A 27252-nucleotide genomic window follows, 5' to 3' on the forward strand; every position below is an offset into this window, starting at 1 on the left:
CTAGGGTCAAAACGACATGAAGCATGGTGCAGTTGCGTAAGCGGCTGCGCTCGCATTGGTTCAGCGGAGCGCAGCGCTTAGAATTCAGCATAGACTATTGGTTGCACCACCCATCGCTGCAGTTCGCGATGATCCCACCTTGATTCCAACGGCTGTCTCCACTGCGCTCCTTTGAGGCAGTCGCCGGTTCATGTCGTTCTGACCTTCCTATAGATGGTTACAACAGTGTGGCAACGGACAACCGATCCTAATTTTTTTATGACACTGTTATCTGTGATCGAAACTACTCGTTAGGCAACAAGTTCTGCACAGAACCCTTTATGACATGGGTTTGACGTGCGAGGTTATCGTCAAGCACGGCTGAGGCTATTCTGAAAAACCTACCTTCTCCAACTCCCTTTCCAGCCATGGTCCAACTTGGTTCGCTTTGTCAGCAAATATAGAACGTAGACGTTCGTTATCTGCAATATTTTATGATTCATTGTAGCAGCTCAACTCCAACTCGACCTCGTCTGCATTATGGCTCACTTTGTTGTCTTCGCAGTTCGCTTTGCAGCTGTCCGTCTCTTCTGGGCACCGCCTGCTGAACTTCGCCCCATTTACGACGAATTTCCGATGCAGAGAGATCAGTGTATGGATTACGCAAAAGCTCACGATCAAGTCCATGGCTTTCAACCAGACGCTCAATTTCCTGCAAATTTAGCACTCATTTCAGCTTAAAAAAGAATTTCCGTTAAAAAAAAAACCAACAAAAAAATGCAGATGTTGGAAGAACTGATGAGGTCTTGATGAGAACCATACCTGCTCAATCCCGGAAATGCTGGCGAATTCTCGGTCAGCATCGCCAAGCGTTGATTTGAATTGATCATGAGCAGCACAAAGCTCTTGAATTTCCCTCATTTCGTGCACAATCACGAGATCAGCGAGATCTTCACGAGCACCATCGAGCCAGTTATTAAAGGGAGCAGCCCTCAAAACAGAGATTCAACTGTGTAGCGAATGAGATGAAACTGTAGCCGTACCTCTTTGCAAAATCGAGATAGAGCGCATCAAGGCGCTCAGCAACTCGCTCTGCTTCTTCCAGAGCAGTTCGTCGTTGTGCAGCCAGTTGTCCAAGGCGGTCCCACTGTGAGCAGATAGCCTGCAAACACTCAATATCCTTTAGATCATCATATCTGGGAGAGCTACACATTTTACATTCTAGTGCTACAGAAACCAATCAACGACAACATCTTAAAATATGCCTAAACCTTACTTTAAAAATAAGAAAAATGGCATTGCAAGTAGTACAAGCAGGACGACTCGTACCTGACAACGAGCATTGATTGGTCCAATGTCTGGATAGCGGAGATTGTTAAGCTCTCGAGCAATGAGAGCGATCTGCTCCACTCGATCTTGGTGAGCGCCAAGGTCGCTCTCAAACGCTTCATGGCGTTTGCGTAGAGCCTAAATTTCGAAATGTTTCTCAGCAGATTTTCTTCACTGACGTCTTTACTACACCAATGTATCACTCACTTTGATCTTATACAGGCCACAGCTCTTCCAATCCTGGCTGCGTAGCGCCTCTTCCTTACCATGCGACCATTCTTCATGTAAAGCACACTTGCGACGGAATTTCTCGGCCAAATGTTCGAGGCGCTCCAGACTGAGGATGGAAAATGTTAGGAAATTAGCTAGTTGCAAAGAAAGGGTTTTTTTTATGTACCGCATAATTTCGCTAAGCAACCATTCTTCGAAACCTTTCTCGGAATCTTCGAGGTTTTTCCATGCATTGTTGATATCCTGAAAAGCAATATCACTCCTATTCACTTCTATTTCTATACTTCCTGATGTATCTCCAATCGACGAACCTTCACTAGGTGGCCATCCCTTGGAAGAAACGCAGGTCTATTTGATAGTCTAAGGCGTGTTTGCAGTGTGTTGAACAATGTTTCGAGCCTACCTTTATCCTCGATTCGAGGAGGCTTCTCGTGCCTTAATTAGAGGAAAGATCCTTTCCAACTCAGAACATGCACAAAATTCTTCTCACCGTCGATAATTACGATAATCGTCGAGCTTCTTTTGCGCCATTGGTAGGCTGTCATCCGTAGTTCGGTTGGCGAGCCATGGCATCCAGTGATTTATCCATGCAAGAAGCTGAAAATCTGCCAGTTGAAACTAGATAACACAGTGGGTCTCAAACCGTATAGCAAGGCTCACATCGCTGGCGAGGTGTTCGTACTCCTGCATCATTTTCTCGTTCTCCTGGTTCACTTTGAGCACACGGCAAATTCTGTTTGCTGCCGTTTCCGCCTGAACTACCTAGTATGACGCTGGTATTCTGATGAGGGAGTGGCTACCTTTGAACACGAAAATGGACATTCAAAGAACTGCTGAAAAAAGGCCGACCTCCTCAACGAGCTTTTTTTCTTTTCTTTTTGCTCATACCTTTCCATGTAGGCGTGAGTTTTAAGCGATTTTCAGATTTTCTAAACTTCAACGTTGCAAAAGGACTCTTACACATCTAGTATATTTCTGTGCACTTTATGAAGTAGCTTCCATTAAGATTATCGCAACAGCAGTAAATAAAATTCTCATCTCTTCTAAAAATGAGTCGAAAAATACCTTGACTATTACTCCCATTACTGCTATTATAACTTCTTTCACATTACATTACGCACAAAAATAACTTCAGGGGTTGTGGGCGCCCAATTTCAACCCACAGTTGTCACTTCCAATATGCTGCAAAAGAACGCTCGCAACTGAGGTCTATTTTTTGCGCAAATTTAGAAAGAAAGCGCTCTGAATTTCAGAGGAGGTCAACAGTTCCATCAGCTCTCATTTTGTCGTAAACTCAATAAATTCACAACAATCAGCAAAGCTGGATGAAATGAAGCAACACAAAACACAGAGCTGAAGGGCAGTAGTGCTTAGCGATAAAACAAAAGAAAAATTTCGTCCGATGAAAGACGGACCTTTCTCATTCCGCTGAAATAGTGGTAGTAGCACGAAACGTATGTCATGACGGCCTTCTCGTCGGGATGAGAATTAACCATGTCTGAAAGCAACACCTCAAACTACACAAATAGTGGAAGTCGTCACTCCACCGATCTCAGCTAAAGGCTCAATCCGGGCGCGTCGTCGAGTCGGTCGTACAACGACAGATGGTTAGATAATCCCGAATAAATCACTCATGAACTTAGTTAGCATGCCAGAGCACTCGACACTCGACGTCTACACAACGCTGCTCACTTCCTTACGCCAATCCCTTTCTGGAGGTGGTGCCTTCATGGGCGGTCGAACCGAACGTACTTCTGGAGCATTTCGGAACGCATGGTAAAAGCATGACACGTACGTCATGATCGACTTTTCGTCCGGATTGACCGCAGCGTCTGATAATCACTTATTTTTTAATTATTAATTATTAATATCAATTATTGATAAATATGTAGTAAGTAAAGAATGATGTGCAATAAAAATAATATAAATATTAATTTCAATTGCACATCATACTTAGGTTATTTTTAACCAAAGTATGAAGAGAAGAACAACCCTCATGAGGATAGAGATCACTGTAATGAAGGAAATAAAGACAAAAAAGTAAGGGATACACTGAAATCCAGAAAAAAAAAGCTAGCTAGAAATAAGATTAGTTGAATTACTGCAGAAAATCGCGATTTTGAAGAATTAGAAGAACTGGTAGAAGAGAGCTCTACGAAAAGTAGTTTTAGAATAGGGACTGCAATTTAAACGTTTTACTGAATCCTGTATTTTCTTACCTTCGGCGTCTAACATTCTTGGGATGTCCAGATGCTTCTCGGCGACATCGAAAGCCAGATTGAGATTGTGTAACGGATCACCTTTGTGCAGTTGATAATAATCGAGTAAATCTGGTCTGCAATTTATCACTTACGGAGTGTTTTGAAGATGATGACTTAGAAAATGAGTTCAAAAATATGTCAAAGAAAAAATTAAGTTCTTTCGAAAAAATGTTTTGGTAAAGTGACGATACATTAAACACTGCACAGTTTACAAGAAGCTAAACTAACTGTATCCGCGAAACATTCCCAATTTCAAAGGTAAAAAGCCGTTTTTTTTTCTTCACGAGCCCGCTATGATTTCTCTTAAAGGCATCACTCCACGAATCTGAGGTGGTACGGATTTCAGGTGGAGTTTTCTTATAAGGGATAGTAGATTATGGAGAGGAGGGTGATTCCGTCCATTTCTTCCCAATTGCCGTAAAAAACGGCCGGGAAGATACGTCTTCAGGTGCTCTGGCGCACTATTTTCTACAGAGAGTTCGACTGGAGCGCGCCAGCCTTGTGCGGCACCGCATCTTCAGGGCCGTTTTTCACGGAAACTACTTAAGAAATGGACGGAATCACCCTCCCCTCCATAGTCTACTATCTCTTATAAGAATACTCCACCTGAAATCTGCACCACCTCCGATTCGCGGGGTGATGCCTTTAATTACGTGCTGAATTATTCTAGAGTGGTAAGGTGTTCTCAGTACGAAAAGGTAGCCTCACCTGTGTCTATGAATAAGGGCACAAAAGGCGAGACCATCCTTCCATGAAGTGTGGAAGTTCTGCACATTCACATTGTTGTACGGAGCGGTCTTTCGTTGACACCAAAGCAGTAGACCATCACGAGCGGACAATTCTGAAAAAAGCAATCAAGTAATATGCTGCTCAAAAAAGAGCATTTTCAAAAAAAAAAAACTCATTTTCTCCACTATAAATAAAAATCAAAAGATAGTTAACACATAAGAACGAAATAAAGAAGGCTAATGTCAAGGTATTACCCTCGACGTTGATGTCCTGGATGGCGAAACGTAGGATAATTGTCCAGATGAGTCCGAGTGTCATCTTTACATTGCCATCGACAATTTCTGGAAAAGTTCTACGGTCAATTGCGACAACGCCCCTTCATTTCATTTCATCGTTATTGAGAGATTGCAAGCCGATTGGTGATGCTAAATTACGGTTCGTCCTCACATTTCCTCAAAATAAGGAGATCAAGGGATCTACAACTTTCCAGGTCTTCGTCTGACAGTCCCTGGGACTCTCGCTTTCTGCCTCCCCACTGTCTTCTCAGTGAATTTATTAAAAATTTATTTCCGACAAAAAAGACACTACAAACTAATCAATAATCTCTTACGCTGTATACGCCTGTATGCCATCGTTCAAAAAGTGTTTTTTTTTTTTTGCATCACACTGTTTTTCCAAGTTGTTTTTTTTCTGTTTTTCAAAGTTTACAAACTTTTTAGCTTTTGAATATCATCTTTCAATCGATCCCCATTCTACACTACAAACTACATAAATCACAAGCAATATCGGTGGCTTTTAACCTCAATTGAAATCAGAGAGTAAATCAGGGAGGTTCTACAAAAACTCTGTTTGTCAACTTAACATCTCATACCACTAAAAAAATCAAAAACTATCTTGCGGAGCACAAAATTCTTTTCTTCACATTCAAACTAAAAAAACACGCACCTTCGGCTCCGATGGAAACGAGTTTTACTCCTTTACTCTCGATATACTCGAGAGCCTTGTTGACATTAGCGATCTTATGGAAACGCATTTTGCCGCGATCCGGGCGTGGTAGAGGTTCACCGGAAATTACCTCCAACAGAAGCATCAACTTCAATCCTTAAACGGAATCTAAAGGACTAAAATCTTAAGTAACTTCACAAACGCAATGTGTACCATTTCGAAAGTCTTCCTCGATTAGTTCGATGCTTGTGCCAGCTTTCCTCAAGTGTGAGTTGCACCAGGCGGTAAATGTCTGGAAAACGTTGTCGTAAGGATATGTATGGACATGCATGAGCACACTAGACAAATCATTTTTAAAGGCATCACCCCACGAATCTGGGGTGGTGCGGGTTTCAGGTGGGTTATGCCTATACGGAGTCGCAAATTATGGAGAGAAGGGTGATTCCGTCCATTTCTTCCTAACTGCCGTAAAAAAAACGGCCCGAAAGATACGGCTTCGGGCGTTCCGGTGCGCTGGTTTCTACAACGAGTTCGATTGGAGTGCGCCAGCCTTGTGCACACGCCGCATCTTCCGGGCCCTTTTTACGGCACTTAGCAAGAAATGGACGGAATCACCCTCCTCTCCATAATACACGACCTCGTATAGGAACTCTCCACCTGAAATCCGCTCCACCCCAGATTCATAGGATGATGCCTTTAAATCATACGGTAACCCGACTGTAAGGTGCACCAAAGGCTTCACATCGGCTTTGATGAGTACATACCGTTTGGAATCCCCCAAAAAAAACTTTCAATCATAGAGGAACATGGCAAGTTTACTAGTAATTGAAAAGGTGCTAGCTTCAGAGAAACACCTTTTCTTTACGACGATCCATAATAAAATGCCTGAGGTGCGCTTTTTGAGAAAAAAAAATCGTGAGTCTCACAATCCACGAAGAGTCCATTTGCACGCGCATATATAGACCAAGCAGATTTTCGGGCTACTTTGGATTTCCAAGGACAGTTTGGATGCAGTTAGCCACAACCATCCTCGAGGGAACGCATTGAAAACTGTAGTTGTATCATGGTCTCTCCGTGACTATCATAGAAGAGTGGGACAGTGGATGTGCTTTTAAAGTGGGGTATGAAGAAACTAACAATTTACTTCCACTATTGACCCCAAATATTGGGGTCAATAGTGGGAGTAAATAATAAATAAATATTTGGTCGAAAGTAAGTGAATAATAATAATAAATAATTTGTTTGTGAAGATATCCTATATAATTAAGGACTCAGCGAGGTGGAATATTTGAGTGAAATTAGATTCTGCTTCGAGACTTACATAAGTTTGAAGGAACTGGTATTTAAACTATCATATTCATATGGAACTCATATTTAATGCTCTTTAACCAAAACTGGTGAATGTGCTTGGGATGGATCAATTCTATCCGGTGAAAATTTGTCCACTGTACGCTGGTCCGAACATCCGCCAGGTCCCGGGGGCCCCGCCACTGTGTCAAAAAACCAAGCAAGTAATATTGGATAACAACTCTAGGAGAAGAAGACCCACTGTTTCATTTTCATTGTATTTGTCCTTATAAGGAGAAATACGATAGATCTGTCCATAAACTGTAAACCTGTACGCATGTAAACATCTACGAAAGAATAGAGAGCTACCGTAGACACCGGATGAAACACAGCGAAAAATAGCTACGCTGAAGTTGTCTACCTTAGTTGGAGTACCTGGCATACCTACTAGCATTACTGATTCGAAAGTGGTGACGGATACGTTAATTTCGCTCATTCGAGACTAGATCAAAAATGGACCACACTTACTTTTTGGAGTTTCACTGGAGAGAAGAAATCCAAGTGGTTTTTGACAACCCCTGACTTAGTCTAGCGACGTCTTTAGTGACGGGCGTGCTCGTTAAGCACCCGCACCTTCATCATGTCCCCTCGCTCTTCTGCAAAAGTTTTGGCCCAATCGTACATTTATGTCTCTGATACCAGTATCATACTCTAAAAACGCCTAAAGTGGACCCTCACATCCTCACAAGAAAATCTTTTAATGACTATGCGTTAATCTATAAGATGTTCCTCGTCATGACGACAGAGACGGATCTGCGCGCAGAATGGACAGCCTTTTTCACTCCTAACGTTGTCACACCGTACGTACCAAAAACCCGCCTCTTCCGCTTCTCCACAGTGTCAATTACTGGAGAAGCTGTCGCTGAGCTCCTATACAAAACCCTGATGTACCAGGTTTAATTTCAATTCACGCATTACTTTATGTTCCAGTTGTAGCGCCCAAATAGGAAGGATAACCACTAGTCAAGAAAAAAATGTTCAGTTTGCGTGAATGGCTATTTGCGCTCGTCCAGGAGCGTAGTTTCATGAAGCCATTCTGAACAAAAGCGCGTCATCAGCTGCATGAACAGGGAGCTATGAAGCGTGCGCTCCAAAGTCAAAAAAGGGAAGCAAAACTAGAACGTGCATACTAATCCAGCTAATCCAAACGACCTCTCAAACGAAGAAAAATTTGCCACAGAGCAATTTCATTCAGTTCATTTACTCTATTATTCTTTTTTCTTTGGTTTTCTCGAGTCGTCCCGAATAAGACCAATTCCTTGTGCTGAAAATTTTCTCCACACTTTGAACTGACATCAACCGTGACATTCAGCTCTAAAATGGACTACTCCCTTTATTCCCACCTTCTTCTGTTGTTTCTCCCATGCTGGATCCAATAATCCTTCACGATCCCATTCCTCTTCCTGCTGCGTGTAATCGTACCCAGGTTGGTGTTGTTGGTGGAACGCCGGTGGAGCAGCGTAGTAGTCCACCATAACCCTGCGCCTAAACATGAAGCTGATCAGATGGGATTAAAGAGAAGAGACACGAAATTAACTAGGAGGAGCGGGGAAAACAGTTCTAGTGAAAATATTGACAAATGTGTGGACGCATTGTAATTTACGAAGAAGAGGAGTAAACGGAACAGCGTTAAACAGTTCAACCAGGGTGAATACACACTTCCAGGAGCACCAACAGGATAAATCAACCCGAACACTTCGAGTTCTGTGGCTCGTGGAAGTATTCATCAGTATCCTGTTCATTGGAAACACATGTGTACAAATTGACAAAAAAAAAAGGAGAAGAGAAAGCAAAATACCAAAGAGCAAATATGGTCAACGTCGAAAACCAGACACTGTTATTATCGACGAAAAAAGTCAGAAATGGACAAAACTAGGCAATATATGTATGTATGGATAGCAACGAAATTAAAGTGAAAAATCAATTTGCAAACAGTTCAGACGAAGATAGATAAAGGGAATTTTATGGAATAGAATGAGAGTTGTCGAATCGGCAAAGACGAGGTAGAGGAAGTTAGATTGGGAGTCATACTTGGCGGCATCATTCAATTAAGTCAGTCAGTTGACAAGGACTGGAACGAATAAACAGGGCAGAAAAAAGCGTCAGTGGAGAACGAATAAATAAAGTTCTTTAAAAAACTGTGGCCTGAGTAGACGCCGGGACCCAGTAATAAAATCTAGGGTTGTTTTTACCAAGGAGGTGGAAATAAGAAAAATCCATTTTTCATTTTCCGAATCAAATTCCATTCTAAAAAGTACTTTTTCTCCCTCCGAAGTCTTAATAAATAAGTTAATGTCACTAACATTGCAAATGCTGGATCATTCTTATCGAGGATGCTCTCAAACAGAAGTATCTTAGGGATTTATATCAGGGAACAAAGAGAAAGGGGAACATTATTTCAGGAAAGCCGCAGTAAGCAACTGGAGCAGTTCCATAACAGACGAGAGCGATGTATCACACGCCATCTGTCGAGATGCATGGATAATATCCTAAGATTTATACCAACAAGCATGTCAAACGATAGGTCAATTTGCCTTGAGGCAGAAGTAGATAGAAACCGACTGGAAACACAAAATGGATAAATGTGAAGTATCTTGAAGTGTTAATTTCATATTATTAAAAATGAAAAATACGTGGCCTCGTGAAAAAAATGGAACTTCGAAAGTGGTAGTCCATAAAATCACACTTCCTCGACGATTTGAATAGGAAGAATGAAACATGACTGAGGTCGAAAAACGGATGGGACAGCGCCAGAGTGACAAGAAGAGCACTCTACAACAACATATTCAAACAAAAGCGTGAGCAGTGAGGATGAGCAGAGAGTACGCAAAGTGCAGATGCGCAGGGGGAAAAGTAGTGTGTACGTACAATCGACGATGAGCGGTAATTGTACAAGGACAACCGGAGTAATTCCAGACACTCCACAACATAATGAGCCATTTGCCGTAGTGATCTGCAGGCTAGCGCAGCCTCGCTGAAGCATGTTCTTGCAAAAAGGGGACAGCGAGGGAACCCACGTCCGAATCCGAAAGGTGGTAGTCGGCGCATCGCCAATGCCGAAGCAGTGTTTTCACGGAATCCGGAAAGTCCGGTTAGAGCAGAAGATCTTCTTCTATGGCCGCAAAAGATGTTTTCTTTGAAGAAAAGCTGGAGTGTAAAGGAAGATGCGAGTGCACTTGGGTGAGACAGGCAATTTTAAGCAGGATTCTCGTGGGCATCGGGTCGTTAATGGCCAGCCACGCAGCAGCCGGCTTCACTGGTTACTACTATGATCAGGCGTAATCAGAGGTTCCCATCATACTTGTTCTCCTGAGGGGAGTCTAAAAAGTAGCATATGTCCTTACGTTTCTATACATTTCTTCAACTAATTCTCGACAAATTCCCTACTGCCTTGATTCAATGAATCAAACCAAATAGAGTTTAGAAAGTGTAAGAAGTGCAATGCAGTTCGTGCTTGGTCCAATTATGCGAAAAAGAAAGTGCTCTCAAACCGCATCCCGACAGTTCCATTCAACATTCAATACAGCAAATGGAAAAAAAGTTGTTGTCCATGCAAAAGAATCAGGCGAAAACAGCAACAGATATGAGCGCATTAACCAAGGTAAGCAGCAAATCTCAAGAATTATCAGAAATAAATTGCTATCAAACAAACTATACGATGCAGAATAAATTCAGATATGAAATCTCTTCTCTCATACATCTTTCCCACGATCACATTTTGAAGATCAGGATTTATAGGAATAAAGGATAAGAAAATGGTAGTACAAATAATAAAGTAATATGATAACAGAGCACAGCACGGATAACGGTGTAACATAATATTTTCGTTTGCGAAAGAATAGACGCGATAAGGAAATCTAAGGAACCCGAGCCGGTATTTCATCTTTAAAAAGCTCATTTCTACAAAAGCGGGTGCGAGGGCGCAGAAACATGTGTGTGAATGTTTTTAGTTAATTTGAAACAAGAGAATGTGAACGACACCTCAACGGAGTGTATGTATAATTATATGTAAATGATCTTTGGACAGCCACAAAGACGGCAAATAGCACACGTTCATTAGAAATCTGTTGCAGCGACTGGAAAAGTGCTTCATCTATTTTTCCTCGCATTTGGCCAGCTGCTGGAGGATAAAGAGTGAAGACCACTAAAAGAATATAGAGAAAATGAGTAAAAGAAAGGTCAATACCGGAGGCGTGTAGGAGGCGACAGCACTAGTGTAATGTGGCTCGAGGTGGCAAGAAAAAAACGGAGCGAGGGCATGCCGAGAGCGCAAGCGCACCCATGCTTGAACCACTACATAGCATACACACCTTCACATTACATGCATCCTCAGGGATATCCCTCCCGAGATCGATTGACTCTCCCGAGTCAACCATTTCGCTGAGAACAGCGATTCAGTCAGTGAGGAGCTTTCGCAGTTAGAGTGAACCATTTCTGCAGGTGGTCGTGAAGAATGTCCAGCATTTCGTAAATGTGTTCGATCCTGATAAAGTTCCTCGCCATGTACTGGCGCTTTCGAATTAAATTCAGAATCGTAGAGGCCAGTGAACGCTATACATGATCTATACAATAACTTACATGACCAAGCTATTTATTAAGTCAATGTCCTTGTACTCTCAGACAAATCTGGTAGCAATCCATAACAATCCATATGTGCCCGGAGGGCAAAGGACTCTGTTTACCCTTGAGCGATAACATTTTACGATAGAAAACTCTATTGCAGTTCCTTTCTATGAGTTTTGAAACTAAAAAAAACGTCGCTAGCGATGAGCGGAGCAAGTTGGGAATTGCGTGCAAAAATCACAAAATAAGGCGACAACATGGTAATTTTTCCACCCATAATGAGTATTAGCAGTGTCGTTAGAATGTTGATGGAGTCTGATATTAAATTTAGAACTTATTCTCTTCAACTGCTTACTGTTTGACGAGCAATGTTCACCAACTGAGAAATTTATCAGAAATTCCCAACAGCTGCGTAAAACATCCACAGAACCAAAGGTCGCCAAAAAATTTGTTTCTGAGCAAACTGACTGAGTGAATGAAGCAGAAGGTCAGACACAAAAATTTAAGAGCACGTTTGAAAATGATCGTCTAATTAATTTACTACGAAGATGTACATGTGCCGGACTTTTCCAATAAAAACAATAAAACCGTAGTTGATATATATATATATATATATATATATATATATATATATATATATATATATAATATATATATATATATATATATATATATATATATATATATATATGGTGGGAGTTTGTAAGCTTACTAGACGCAGATGGAGATGTGAACCAAGTGAAGGAAAAAACGAGGAGCAACACGAAGTAGAAGACGAATTCTCACCATTGCTATTCGAAAAAAATTGTTGTTGCTTACAAAAATTGCTTCAAAATTGTTTAAAACATTATTTACATTTCAGAAGTGAGCTACGAAAAAAAAGTTCTTTCGTACCTCAACTTCGTACTAACGTAATCCAACAAGCTCAGTTATATATAACCTTTCTTTCTCTGACCTCTTTTTCATCTGCTTTGTCTCTAAGCGGACTGAATGCCATATTCTTACATTTTGTGTTCTGTTTTCTGCGCCTACTACTGGAAAGCTTTTTTCCTATTTTACTTTAAGACCTACTTAAGATTATATAGTTACAGGATCTAAGATGGAACGAATGCATAAGAAAGGGTTTCCAAGACAAATCAAAGTTGACTGCACAGGATTTCGCTTAAATTGCAGCCATGGTCTGTTTTTTTCAGCTTTAAAACCAAAAACATTCAAAATATGCGTGAACAATGACTAGAAAATGAATAGTTTATGTAGCACGGGACAGGTCTGTCCCTAAAAATGCTCAGCAGCTCCTTAAGTGGTCATTTACGACGGAAGAAAATCGCCTGACCTAAAATCTGGTACGAAAAAAAGGAGCATCAAAGATTTTCCAAGACAGATCTACAAAGATCGTATTTGATTAAGATGTTCTCGCATTCTATTATTACGTCCTATTGTGACATGGAGAGTAGGTCTCGCGGAGAAAAAAAGCTGTGCAAATAACTGGGAGTGCTGGTACACAGTGAAATTTCAAAAAACCTAACCTTTAGAAATAGTATGCTAAGACTTAAAGTAATTTTAATTCAGTAAGTTTTGGTAATTTTAAGACAACGGGGATTGTTAAAACAGCACTTCTCTGAAGTAAGCTGCTTTACACCAAGTGAAGCACTAACGGCGATTGAAGTTAGAAAAAAATAGAAGGCACAGGATATAGCATCTTAATGTGAGTTAAATAGATGAATGAGAATCTCCCAGTGATAGTTTATTAGACCTCAATAGATACTTATTCCATGTACTAAAAATAGAATTCACATCGCTCATATTCGAGCAACTGCGTTACGGTCCTCATCTCGAAAGAAAAAGATTTTCAAGAAGGCGGACCTTTAATTTACAGCATAACCTCTCTCAACGAACGTTAGATTTGAAGCGGGCAGGAAAATCATGCTACTGAGACTCTCGAGAAAATCGAAGCTGTTGTCCTAGACGTAGCACGGATTAGAGCTTTAGAGTGGAAAAGAATGGAATTGATCTCTCTCGACTGGTTTATCTGAAGGAATCTGAGGCATCATCACAGGACGGATTCCTGAGGCAATTCAAGGACAACGTAGAGCAAATCCACACAAGCCATTTCACGAAAAAATATGGCATCAACCTGATACAATATCAGCTAAGGAGAAGTTAACATCGCAAGAAATGCTTAATTTCCTCGATTGGTTGTAATAAAAGCAGCAACAACAGGTGCAACAACTTTTTTCCATGGAGGTGGGTGGATGCCGAGGGAAAAAGAAGCGATTCAAAAGAAAAAAGATGCAAATGAAGAAAAAAAAAGAGAATGAAATATGTATTCGGATAGAAACAATTGTACGCAAGTGAGAAAGAGATTTCCTGCCTTTGACGAATGTATTCGTAAATGCTTCGAGTAAGTTCGCGGAGAAACGTTGAGCAATTTGAACAAGAACTATGAAGGTGACTCGAACATAACATTCCCAAGCAAGCTGTTTAAGTTCCCTCTAGGAATCTCCGAAGCGTTCCCCTAAAAAAACTGCAGGAGTAAATCCTAGTCGCGAATGAATTCTGTATAAGTCTCAAATGTAACTTCCTGCACAGAAACGTTACCAAAAATTGGTAAAGAAAAAGTCGTATACATCCGACAAATATTAGATAGAACTTAGGTGAGATTATGGAATTGAGTGTCGGAAGAGATGCGTTGGAGTTCAAACCAATTCCCGATAAAATTCGTGCCTAATAGGGATGATTCGATAGCAGAACTGACGGGGAACTGGTATTACGGATTATACGACACCAGGCCGTTGAGGGCTTTTTTCGGTCGGAGAAGTCATGACTCAGAAACACATGTTTCGGATCAAAAAACGTCGTGTTGACACTGATGAATTCTTGGTGCATCGATTTTCAAAAGCGTTAATCGGGCTGGTATCATTGCCTGATACGGCTGCCCGCATCTTCGCCGAGGTGTGTCGTCGCTGAGCACAGCTCCGCCGAAGCCTCGCGATCCACAGCAAAGCCACGCACAGAATCCATCGCAAATGTTTCCAAGCTATATCTTGCTTGCGGAATTCATCAGAAACCAAGTCCGGGAGAGCAAGGCGTAGACGCAGATACGGACGATCCTCCTTCCACCTCCCGCGAGAATCCGCGTGAACTGCCTAACCGCAACCGAACGATCCGAGTACCTCAGATCGGCAACATCCGACAGTTCAGCGTAACGAAACGGGGAGTTACTACCGAAAGACCCATTTAGGTGTTTGACTTATTTGGATTGGGACTGACGGTATGTTGGACAACAGCATCTTTTTCCAGTATCTGAGTAACCCCCCCGCATAGCTGTGCAAGTTATGCATACAACTTGTGCGTATCCTCAAATGCCTAATTGCACTTAGTATAAGCCGAGTCATCGCGAGCAGACAGCAATAAGACCCGCCGCACTAAACACGACCCACTAAAAATATTATGTTGGGGAACTCCGTAAGGTGACCTAAGATACTTTCAAAGAAATACAACTTTCTTTAAGAAACCTATGTTGTTGCAAAATGAGTAGTATTCTCAACTACTACAGATATTGAAATTTCCTTACTGAAACAGAAAAGTAAGGATATTTTGAGAGTTATTTATTATTATAATAAAATGCCGAACATACGACTAACGACGGATTTTCAGGCTTCTTTCGGGACCTAATTCTCGTTGAGTGATGTGTAAAAATCTAAAGAATGGGACGCGTTCCGCAATTTTCTCTCCGAATCCAGAACAGCTATTATTAAGATCTCCATTCTATGAATGTTCGTACAGTGCAAGCCTTCAAGGATTTCTCATCACAGACGAAGGATTGTAAGCTTGCAATAACTGACCTCTCTCTCCATTGAATAATTTCAAGTAAAGGAAATTTTTGCAGATTTAATGTGAACTTTCGAGAATACGCATATAGGAGCTTTCGTTTCCTAAAAAAATTCTAAAAGATCTACGAAAAGGCAAAAATTTGGGAAGAAATATCCAGAATTCCCTCCTAAGCTTACATTTTGCAGTGGAAAGCTAGATATTGTACAAAATTCTTTCAGTTCGATCTGTTGTGCATTCAAGGATTTCTTCAATGTTGCATAATCCGAGAATGTTCCACGTAGTACCTAGTGCTAACGAAGAATGAAGAAAGAATGAAGCGCTAAGAACGCCCTCTTTTTGCGTTCCATCCCGTGCCAGTTTACAAAGTAAATTTCAACGCAGGAAAGGTAAAAATCATATATCACATCAGTAAACAGCGAGTGTGTACTATTTCACTTATTTCAGAAAAAAAATAAAACAGAAACTGACAGCTAGGAGCACAAGCGCGTATATGCACAGAAGCATAAACACAAAAACACAAGTTTAAAGGTGGGATATCACGAATTTGGCGATGTTTGCGTCTCTTTGGGACAATAGAGGGTTCAGGTCCTAAACTATGAATATCAATGCGGCTACGCTCAATTCCTCAATTCCTTCTAATCGTCCTGAAAAGGTGTGAGTTCCGATAAGGTACGCTAGAATGGGCCGCGTCCAGGGGCGAGCGATTGAAAATCAATGAGCTCTCCTCACCAGCCCATTCAGGCGGGCTTCTGAAGGAACGTACAAGGGTGGTGCGTTCTTACGTACCTCATAGGAACTATGGCAAACCCCACATCGTTTTTCGGGACGACTGAAAGAATCGAAAGTGGTTACGCTCATATTCGTAATCTATACCCCGAACTATGTTTTCCCACAAAGGCCCCAACATCACAAATTTCTTGATATACTGCCGTTAAAGTATAAGCGTGATAAACGAACAAGTTTTTGGCGTTAATAAATCCTTCTAGGAGGAGCTGACGACTTCGAATCCATATTCAGATTCAGTATGTTCATATTCAGAAATTTTTAAACTCGTGGCTGGCTTATAAAATGATTCACGGGACTCCTTCAATCTCTACGTCTTTTTTGGAGCCGGACAACTTTTCCCAAATCCTCGCTAGTCGTGCAAATTCCAAAAGTTCTGAAGGATTCAGTAGCTCATTTCGTATCCTCGAAGCTCTTTCATCAAATCTGCGAACATTTCCCTTACTAGTGTCAGAGGAACCTTACGACATAAAAAAGTGATTTTTCCTGATAAAGTGATCCGTAGAAGAAAAGGTAAGTGCAAAGATTTTACGACTAGATAGTTATAATAGTAATAGAATGAAAAAAAAACAATAGAGGCATCGAACGCCAAAAACAATCCAGAATAAATCCTCCCTTACAGCACCGCTTTACCACGTTGTAATACAGACGTGAGAATCATTATTTACACTTTAGAGAATTGTGCTGTAAGATGGCAGCTCGGCTGAATGAACAATGCTTAAGCGCAGCGTTTTTAGAGTGATCAGTATCGGCATCTGAATGAGACTCCCACGCCTAGGACGGCATGGAAACGTATAGTGGCGTAAGCTCTGACATATCAAGTTCGTACATCTACAGTTGCGGACGGAAGAAGGAGAAGATCGGTGGATTTTCGAAGAAGACGACAGCGGAAGTAAGTGGAGAGAGAGACTAGAAACCACCGCAAAAGGAAGAATGCGTAAGTCTCCAGAAACGGTCGCCACCTCATTCGGCAAACCGTGGATGAACTACGTGAACTAAGGAGACATTCACCATTCAAGAAGTCAACAGCTGCCTCTGCCATTAGTGGGATATGCGAGAAAATCTTTAAAAAAAAGCGACATGGGGTGGTCACTGCGGATGCATCTGACATCTCCCCTTCCCTCCTTCCTTCATTCCTCGCTGACAGCGCACCTATGCCACCTGTAGTAGAGTAGAGGTACCGATTGCCCTACACACCTAGTTTTTGTGGTGACAAACGAAAACGTAAGGAAACGACTCAGTAATGAATATGAACGGTCGACTGTGCGTTTCCTTAACAACACGAGTCAGTGGCTAAATTAGGAGCGTAACTAGACTCACGTGCAGCATTGAACACAACACTGCTAATTCCATGACGGACCAACAGTTGCACATGTGACTCGATCGGCACGGTGCCATTCCAAGAAAAGTGCGCCCGCCAGCGGTTCCTTAGTGGTACACATAGGTCATCGGCGCCTCACTATTTCGCTTGCTACCGCTCTTCGTTGCTGATGGAACCATGGGCATTAAGTCGTCGGAATGACTTGCTTCTTTCATTTTAAGGATTTGGAGTACTAGGAAGTCGCAATATCTTGTTTGCTTTCAAACTGTAAGAATGTTATTGATTTCCAGTTTCTAGAGGAATTCTTTTCCATACTCCATACGTCAGGAATACCGGATTTCATACTCTAGAAAGACACTTGAGGCTAATGCGAGCATAAAATGTCAAATAACGTTTGAACACAATGAATTCTATTTCCACATATGATATCAGAACTAACTGCGTGCACTTACGTAGAGTTAGCGGATAGATTAGAGAATGATCGCCAAAGTGCGAATAATCATTCTTGTCATGTGAGTTCCACGAAGTGAATGAACTGCATTCAAACAAATGTACACAGATACAAAAGTGTTGCGAATTTGACTGACAAACAGTAGCATTATTTAAAGGCAGCATACCAAGAATTTGAGGTGGTGCGGATTTCAGGTGGAGTATTCGTATACGGGATAGTAGATTACGGAGAGGGTTGCGGTTTCGTCCATTTCTTCCCAGTTGCCGTAAAAACGGCCCGAAAGATGCGGCGCCGCACGGTGCGCTCCAATCGAACTCCTTGTAGGAAAGAGTGCGCTCGAAGCAGTATCTTTCGGGCAGTTTTCCGCTTTCAATTAGGAAGAAATGGACGGAGTCACCCTTCCCCCCATAATCAACGACCCCGTATACGAATACTCCACCAGAAATCCGTACCACTCCAGATTCGTGGGGTGATGCCTTTAAGTTACGAGGCAGGCGTAGCACAGTTACAAGTGGTCATTTCGTCCGTGCGGTCAGTGCTTCGGAACCGGCAATGACCAACCAAGATTTTTATTTCTCTCTGGTCGATAAATTGGCACATTCTTTGCTTGAAAGAATAAGGATTGGACTGACCCAGCGGTTTCTCCTCGAGAACAATTTTATGGGTCATTCATTTGCATCGCTTTCATTAGTTAGGATATGTTGCTTGCAAATTACTGTATTCTAGAGACTGCGCTTCTCGCTTCACAACCAGGAAAAACGGAGTAAATACAGAAAAATAAACATGAGTCCCTGAAAAAATGAACAATTTCCGCAAACACAGCTTCCTCAGAGAATTCCTAGGAAATTAATATCTTATGAGCTCACTGTGACAGCATAGATGTGCCTCGTGCAAAAACCTGAAGGAATTGATAGAAAAAACCATAATTTGGGTGCTATGCGCCACAACCTCTTCACATACTCGAAAACGTTTCTCCTCGAAGCTAGCGAAAGTGCTTCTAAAATGATGTTGCACTAGAACATTCTCCATTTTTGAATAATAGGAACCTGCTCGATGGAGTTGTGACATTTCCTTTAAGTTTTGTCTGTAATCAGCAGAAGCTGATATCAGCTTATCTAAATTTTGACCATTTGAGAGTTGAAAAGAAGGTTAGTTCTTCTCATAGCACGGTAGGAAGCAAAAGAAATTCATATCGAGCAAAATAATTCAAGAAATCTCGCAAGTCAAGTTTTTACTGAGACAAGAGTGTTTCAATAGTAATACAATAAGAAAAATTTTGTTTAATATATAGCTGGAATGTCAGCGGTAACAATCTGACGCGCGCAGGCACAGAAAACAACATTTTGAAGAAGAATGCGAAGCAATGTTACTAGGGTGTTTCCAGCTCCTCTTCGTAGGCATAGTCCTAGCTCGGGAAGTGTTCTTGCCCTGAGGGTAGGCTGTAGCCAATTCACAGTTACCCATTGCTAACCTTAGCGCTCACTTATGGCTGCTTAGAACTACTGATTAACGTCGATAAGATCTATCTCCAGTAACTTCTCGATCGTTAGAATATCCTACATAGGTGTTACAATGTTGTCTTCACTCGTGATTGATGGAATAAAATATACGTACAAGAACCACACCACAAACCACAAATCGGACTTTTTGGAATTCTACAGGATGACATAAATGGATAGTTCGCTTCGCTCCAAGAAACGTACCATATCTAGTTTACTTACATCTGCATCTACATTACTATACATAGTATAACCACAAAATACAAAAAGTAATTTTGTGTTTTTTTTTTTCAAAATTTCGTAATAGAAAAGAATTGAAGAAAAAAACTAGGGGAAAAATAAGTGAGAGTTGGGATGATTTTGGTGAAAATGTAAAGAGGCAAAGAACCCTTAAGAACGTTGATGGTAGCACTTTTTTTTTTGGAAACACGACGGACACCAAAGAAGTTACACACATCGTTTGATAGTGAAGCTGAGAACGTCGCTGAGCTTGTTTGTCCCATTCTTATCGCAAAGTCTTTGATTTTGTTGACCTTTCGCACTTCACTTTTATTCTACTACTTCGTATTACGACTAAACACATTTTAAAATATTCATGCACTATCCAAATTTTGCGTTCTGCTACACCGAAACCACATTTAACAGTATTTTCTCTTCTGCACTTTTTCAAATCACAGAAAGAATGATAAAGAGAAGAGCTTATTTTCTTCTCCTTCTGAGAACTAAAAATAAAACAACAACAAATGGGGATCAAAAGAAAATGTTTAAAATCTCATCGTCACCAAGAAGGGAAGCGGAAGGATTTTTCGGTGATGTGGAACACTTCCAGGATACTAAATTGTCAAAAATAATGGGATACGATTTACTGAAGCAAATAAAATCGGACATATGTGGTTGATCGAAGATCTGATATCTTGGAGAAAACACAAATTATTGTAGAAATGTAAAGTTTCGTAAAGTAGTACAAGAAAATACATGACGAGAAGGCGTGTGATAGCCTAATCGGTGGCAGTTCGTAGAAGGTAGCAACGGAATGTGATTCACAGCGAGCTGATAAAGAAAAAAGTGCTCAGGTCGACAAGAAACTTATCAGGCCATTGACAATAAAGTGTGCCCAGGTGACGTGTATTTGGGAGAAAAGCAGCACTAATCAAACAAACACAAGAAATCCTTGAGAGATGTTGAAGAACTGATCGTTCTAACTGATTCCATTCAGTTGCGCGACGGTGGATGTATGAAAATATGAAATATTTCCACCAGAGATTGAAAAATCAAGTCGGAAAGCTGTAATATGTCCTTACATTTCTTCTTTATCAAAGTACCTTCTGAAAGTCCCAATAAAGAAAGGATTGTTTTTCTCTATCAATTTCCTCAGCGCTTTCGAGCTAATGACCGTTCTGGCAAAGTAGTGACTTTCTACCACTGCGCTACAAGCTCAAATTTCTATAGCATAATATGTGCAAAACGGAGTAGATATTTTATACTAAGCCTATTTCCGGGCTTAGAACACAGATCGGTACAGTTACTCCCCAGGAGACTGCTAGTCTTTCTATAGTCGACTCGAACACCCACCTGCTCGGCTGTTGTCGCCGCTATTGTTTATGTTTGCTCACTGTGCTCCTCGACCTTCCGTTCTTTCAAGACTCATAGAAATGAGAAACAGTAGAGAAAATGAATCCGAATCAAGTCCCACGTGGAATCCCCAGGTAAAAACGGAGCATTCTGACGTGTCATGGTACGTAAATGATGGAGCCACGCTGAGAATCTAACTAAACAGTGAAATGTACGCAGCGGCTTCGAATGGGCCAGAGTCTGGAGAAGCTGCCGTTGTCTAAATAGACCCTATTTGAGGTACATAGATGTGATTCTGACCTGCGAGGGTCGGGAAATTAATTTTGGAAGGCCTTCTGCGGACCATCGCGAAGGCAAAATGCGTTCCCTGAACAGCGAAGAAATGCTCATCGGAGCACGAAGAGTGAGCAAAACCTGGATACACATTTGTACTTACTTTATACTATGTGCATGTCTTTCGCTGAATTCTCTGTTTTTGCAACGTGACATGAACCACCGTGGACTTCTGTGACTCTAGAAACTACTTTCTGAAGAGGACGGAAAAGAGGGAATAAGGTTCGAATATACAGAAGGAAAGAATTTAGCGGTAGATGTAGAATCATAAGAGTTAAGTGAAATTTCTTTTTATTTGCTATTAAATTCGAATATTTTTCGTATATAAAGAATAGTAGCCCGTCGGGCCACACATGCAGAGGTGAAAGGAGAGGTCACGATCTGCGTATCAAATATAACACAATTATAATTTCTATAGTATTCTTACTGCGACTTATCAAAGCTACTGTTCCTATATAATAACTGAAAAATCACATAGTAATAAATGTAAAATGTAAATGTGGTAAAAATTGTATGCCTGCTTTTGAATTATACTTACGTGGTTTCACAGAGTTGTCCACACAACGTTAGACTTTAAACACAATGAGCAAGTAACAATACTGCGCCTACTCTACATTACGCTTAGGATATCTAAAAACCCAACAACTCGTCTAATTACCTAAAAATACTAATAGCAATATTGAATATTGCTCATGCTCATCCACTTTTTGATTTGTTATCATGTTTTTTCTACCCACGCTTACCGGTCCCTGGAATCCCGGACAAATAATTATCTGAAAAATATCAGAGACAGAAACTATCGACGAAATTAAACAATGACAACACTGAACGGCTATGATAGGAAAAGTTTTTCAAAAACGCAGATTCTCAAACTACAAGTTTAAAACTTCTTTTTTGGGTGCTAGATTCCTTTTAAAGCATATAATCCGTAAGTAAAGGGTTCCCTTAGTATTTAAAATGCCATTAATAATTACCCCTTTCAGTGGTACTGACAATGAAAATCTTCTACAGCGTAACTTTCCAAAAGTTGAAGTTGTGGCCGTGTAGTTGAGTCTGGAAGCTGATGATAATTTAGGACAGCACTGGAGGAAACTATCTTTCATATAAAAAAATAAAACATAGAGTCTACAAAATGGAGGAATTTAAAGCGAAACGAATTGTTTGAGTTTAATGCATTGTAGAGTCCTCAAAGGTTTCAAAGCAGGCGGTGATGGAAAAAATGTCTCATCAACACTAAAGACATGTATTAATACAAGAGGAATTAGGTCAAGCATGGGCGACGCCCGCTACTCCAAGAAGATCCTTAAGATGGCGTGAAATTTGGCGCCCAGTGCGAGCACGTCGGGGCTGACAGTGACCAGCGTTCAGTTCTCGGTTAAACCGAGGAATTCAAAGTACAAGTAACCGGCAAGGAATGAAAAAGAAATAAAAGGACTCGCTGAGGGATAACGATTCGCAGAAAAATGGGAACTGCTGCCTTCGTTTCTCATGTTGGCCAAAGATAACGCACTATAGTGCTGAAACAGTGAAAAACGACGCCCGAGTGGACAACAGAACGTGAAATTCAAATCGAGTTGAGAGTGCAGCGTAGGAACGAGGGCGATAGAAACACTATGAGTGCTCTTAAGGAAATCATTGAACAAATCCGGAAATTGAGTGCACTTCCACAGTGCATTGGGAGGATCAAGATTATTAACACGTCGACTGGGATCCTCTGTCACCGGAATGGTGGTTAGAGGTAAGATTTCAAAAAAAAAAATGAAGCGCCGAGAAAAATACTTCTTGAGAAGTTGAAAGAATTTGAAGGAAAACGATAGTCGTGAAAACAGAATTAGCCAAATATCAGATAGAAAGGGCGCAACAGCTCCGACACAAAAACAAAAAACATCTGGACAACCTAATGCTACAGATAGCCGACAAAAACAGAGAATCTGTTGAAGGTCTCGCAGTATTTGAGATCTCGAGGAAGTGTTGACTGAGAAGAACAAAAAGAAATATGAATAATAATAATAGTACAAATTTATTTTTAATGCCAATTTATGTCATACAATTTGCCCCAAAATCTTCCCATTTCCTGATTTAAAGGTCGGTTATTGTGGATGAAACGGTGACTTGTACCAAATCGTTTCAATATCATCGCAAAACATCTAGAGCCTGTAAAAACGGAAGAAATATTCACGAGAATTTCAAGGGATTACTTGATCCTGGGTTGTCTGGAGATTACCCTTACTGCAGTTGCTGTTCAGAAGAACAAAGAGAAACTCACCTGGAACTTCATTACAGATGGCGATGACTTCAAACAAATCGGAAAAAATAGAGACAATTGTCATAACAATAAAAACACTGATCTTGAAACCGTGAGGGAACAGAAAGCCTTGTAAAAGTCCCGCAGACCCAATGGTTGTCCAATACCGTTGTGTCAAAGTTCATAGGATCACTTTTCTTCACTGAGAGTTCAGTTCTCAATTTTTCTTCAGTTGCATTCGGACTAATCAAGTAAAAGTGTGTAGATACATGGGGGTATATGCGATTGTCGGGGCAGTACTCCAACCGCTCTCACTCTGGACGGTTGGCGAAGCGATTTTCATCACTTGAGCTTTACCCCATGAGCTGATCCCCTTCACCTGAGGAGGGTCCGGCTTCGCCCCATCGCACCTATATATGTATATGAAGGAGAATAGTTTTTTTTCTTTCTGACAGCAGAGTTTCTAACGATTTTTTTTGGCAGAAATTTTATAGATGCTGTAAGTGCCCACGTAACATTTCACTTCTTTGCTGTTCTAGTTCATAATAGTGTAACACATTACAGTCTTGGAAAGTTTTAAGATGTTTCATTGCACGAAAATTACTGACAAATATGAAAATAAAATCACGGCGTAATGTGTCAAATTTAATCGTGAACCTTAGAAGAGAGTCAGAGGATCAGCATACTGAATGATTATGTGTACTGCTCATACTTCTTCCCTGGCGGCGGCAGTATATAAACCTATAAAGTATGAACTCATAATACCATTTTAATTACTCTTTTCGTGGACTTGTACTTGAACAAAATTTATTAAGGGCTAATTAAAAAAATTTTTAGGTCCAGTCCAATAACATCAAAATAATGGCAATGAAAATGATCATAAATCTTTATGGAGCGGTGCAGCTCAGAGGGTAAGAGGTTACGCTGTGGCTGCACGATCGATCGGAGGTTCGAATCCGCCCTAGCGCCAACCAAGCCTTTCATAGCTTCGGCGTTGATATCAAACTTCTCTGGGAGAAAAGGAACACTGACTCGACACATCAGCCAGCCCGTGCAAGTCATTGCCAGGCTGCATTTCTAGATCTCAAACGAATTCTAAATTGAAATCGAACGCGTAGCCGCGTAGGGATTGATTAACACCATACACCTTATCCATAGATTACGAGAAGTCTGCCTTAGTTTCTGACCTCGGACCATTATCCTCTGCATCAAAATATGCTGTCAAGCTGTCGTGATAGCAAGTGGCTACTCTCTCCTCTACGTATACAGTTCGAGTTGTGTTTATTTATTTTTATTTATATTATGGAAAGGGCAGTGGATAGCGTGGTAGCTGCAGATAATTTATTCAGTAATTGAAAACGGTACACGGGTTGGAGAGATGTCCTTAGAAAACACCCGGGAAAACATCGACGATAGTATTTGAGAGCTCTGAATAAGCGAAGGACAACGTCGTAAGTTCCGAAAAACTAGAATGTGCAGGAGGTCGCAGAACAGATAATTATAGACAATATCCTCTGGACCGTCTGCTGCCGTCTTCTCCACCTTACTGACTCTTCGAGATATCCCAGCGAAAAATGTCAGTGTTCACAAAAAAGAAGAAATATTCAGTCACTAGATCAGAAAAGGAATTCGTTTGGAGAAAAGAATTCGAAGCAAAGCGATGTTAGCAAAAAAAAAAAAAAAAAAAAAAATTCTTGTTGCTTGCCTAGCGGTGCGATAAGCCGGACTTTTTTTTTGCTCTTCAAAACATTATTGCAAAAGTAGGACCAAGTTCCTCATTCAAAAACTTCTTGCAATCGTAACATCGTAGATAACATCGTAGATAGATATTTCAATGCTGCAAAAACTTCTAATGCTAAGACTAAGCTCTTCATTTTTGCCTAATGATTAATTCAGAAAAAAGGACTACTTTCATGATGGAGAAGGACGAGACTTTACTTCATACACAAAATGGTTTTTACGCCTATTGTCCCTCAAAACGCCCTTTTCAAAGTCTGTGCGAATCTGGGAATCATGTCTACGTGAAATGTTACGGTGAAATCAGTTCAGGGATTCTGTCCAAAGATGATCTTAGAAATGGCGCCGAATAGACGCAATGCGGAATGGACGATCGTTGAGAAATGAAGGAAGTAAGAAGTACTGAACAGATATGAAAAGAGAATGAACTATCCTTTCGGCGGATCCTGAAATCCATCAACGCTACTGCGAAACACTGCCTAGGAAAGACTTTCGCTTACAATGGCCACCGTATAGAAATTAAAGTGGATCATCAGGAAGACGACCGGTAGAGAACAGCAATGAAAGTCCACCGACGAAGCATATTAAACGGATGCCGCTTGCCGAAGTATATTGGTCCAGCGCGAAGGCCGGGCCTATTTGCGGTTCGTGTGGCCAGCAGCAAGGGACGGCCGACTGCGCAGATGTGTGTGTTTTCTCGATTGTCATCCTCGTCGCACATCAAAATATACATCCTTTGCTGCGGTTCAAGCGGAGTAGAATAGAAACTGTGTTTGAGCCTTGCAGTATATCCAAGGTTCTAATGTTCAACTTTTTTACATTACCACATAGACTGAAGATTCCAAAGAAAAAAAAAAAGAAAAAAAAACTAGAAATATGCAGCTTCGATTTTAATAATGGGAAAAAGAAAGAAATACGAACAGTGCAAGAATGAGACGAAAAAGTCCTGTTTGCGAATGAACAGGTTCGAAAAAACTCTACGCTCAAGTAGCCGTAAGCGCATGCGGAGGTACAAAGCTGAAGTGAAGAGAACGTCAATTAGTGCCGAACGGATCTCCGACACTTCCATCGGCATTTGACCCTGGAATCCTTCGTCAAAACTGGGCGCATCGAAATCGAAACACCCGCCGACCTACGCTGCTATTAACACTTTTTGATGGTAGATAGGCAAGACAAACTTCGCGATCTAAAAGAAAAATGCCAGAACAAATCCAAGAGGAGGCTTTATTTCACAAGTTACAAAGCCAACTGATATTTGTTAGCCAGAGACAAGAGGTTTTTCATGGAGTCTTTCTATAGGAAAAAACTGACTATTAGCTTAAAAAACTGCTCTAATATAAGGAATTTGCATGTAGAAGGAAGAAGAAGAAAGAAAAAGGAGATAGAAGGGAGAAAGATACCCTATCCTGACGAACGGACTGCAGAAAATCCTAAAGTGAGGGTTTGTCGGAACTTCTGCACAAGGTTAACGATAGTTTCCACTATAACTACGCTAAACTGCTCACAACATGTGCAAATTCTGCTGTAAATGCCACATGTCGCCTTGTTGATACGCACCGAAAGAAGCGCTCCAAACCGATTCAACGGCTCCTTTTCGCCGAATCCACGGAGAACAGGAGCGTATTTGCATGACAACTCATGATGATCTGCATGATGTAAGCAAACGGCTAAGATGATTAATGTCAGACAGTTTCCTTCACTTTTTCGTCCCAAACCATCGCCGCGCGCTCGCATTTTTTTCCATGCGGCACATATTCGCTTTGTATAAAACGTCAGCTCACGTTGAAAGGTGAATTTTGTTGATTTTCATCGATGCAAGTACCAACGGAAGCACATTACCGTTCTTATCCTAAGATAGACTAAAGTCCAGGACTTTGACTTCGACATGAGCTCTTTCAAGAGGATCAGATGGTCGTTTCCCCGTCTCCAACCATTTCTGAAGGCCGCGGTTGGCAGAGGAACGTCTTACTGTAATCGCTGCAGGAATCTGGCTAGGAATGTAAGACATCATTGGCATCAAGACCCAACCGCAACTGAACAGCGCAAGATGGTAAAACTCACGATTCCATGTATAAGTACTGAAGTTCTTCCAT

General features: G+C 41.0%; 2 protein-coding genes across 6 annotated transcripts in view; both read right to left on the bottom strand.

Annotated features, from left to right (window-relative positions):
* RB195_026412 (uncharacterized protein) overlaps positions 1-27252 on the bottom strand; it is a gene marked incomplete at both ends in the record, with an annotated part of 30106 nt that extends 2854 nt beyond the window's left edge. Inside the window, 22 exons of one of the 5 annotated variants that reach the window (XM_064214958.1) lie at positions 385-461; positions 529-691; positions 802-970; positions 1023-1141; positions 1309-1446; positions 1516-1645; positions 1706-1782; positions 1851-1974; positions 2030-2136; positions 2200-2292; positions 2955-3050; positions 3232-3371; positions 3759-3874; positions 4509-4641; positions 4784-4870; positions 5475-5630; positions 5688-5766; positions 8165-8306; positions 20845-20864; positions 26717-26826; positions 27020-27150; positions 27221-27252. In XM_064214958.1, the coding sequence (XP_064070837.1) occupies positions 385-461; positions 529-691; positions 802-970; positions 1023-1141; positions 1309-1446; positions 1516-1645; positions 1706-1782; positions 1851-1974; positions 2030-2136; positions 2200-2292; positions 2955-3050; positions 3232-3371; positions 3759-3874; positions 4509-4641; positions 4784-4870; positions 5475-5630; positions 5688-5766; positions 8165-8306; positions 20845-20864; positions 26717-26826; positions 27020-27150; positions 27221-27252 (2439 nt within the window). Of the gene's footprint in view, positions 1-384; positions 462-528; positions 692-801; positions 971-1022; positions 1142-1308; positions 1447-1515; positions 1646-1705; positions 1783-1850; positions 1975-2029; positions 2137-2199; positions 2293-2954; positions 3051-3231; positions 3372-3758; positions 3875-4508; positions 4642-4783; positions 4871-5474; positions 5631-5687; positions 5767-8164; positions 8307-10802; positions 10966-11100; positions 11198-20844; positions 20865-26716; positions 26827-27019; positions 27151-27220 lie in introns of those variants that run through there. The other 4 variants (XM_064214957.1, XM_064214956.1, XM_064214954.1 and 1 more) reach the window with 4 other exon arrangements.
* On the bottom strand, positions 26561-26893 carry RB195_026413 (uncharacterized protein; the record flags this gene model as incomplete). The annotated part of the gene is made up of 1 exon (XM_064214959.1): positions 26561-26893. One exon carries the CDS (start codon positions 26891-26893, stop codon positions 26561-26563), a length of 333 nt encoding a protein of 110 aa, XP_064070840.1.

This window comes from Necator americanus, chromosome X (assembly GCF_031761385.1).
Source record: "Necator americanus strain Aroian chromosome X, whole genome shotgun sequence".
In the NCBI taxonomy this organism is placed as follows: Eukaryota; Metazoa; Nematoda; class Chromadorea; order Rhabditida; family Ancylostomatidae; genus Necator; species Necator americanus.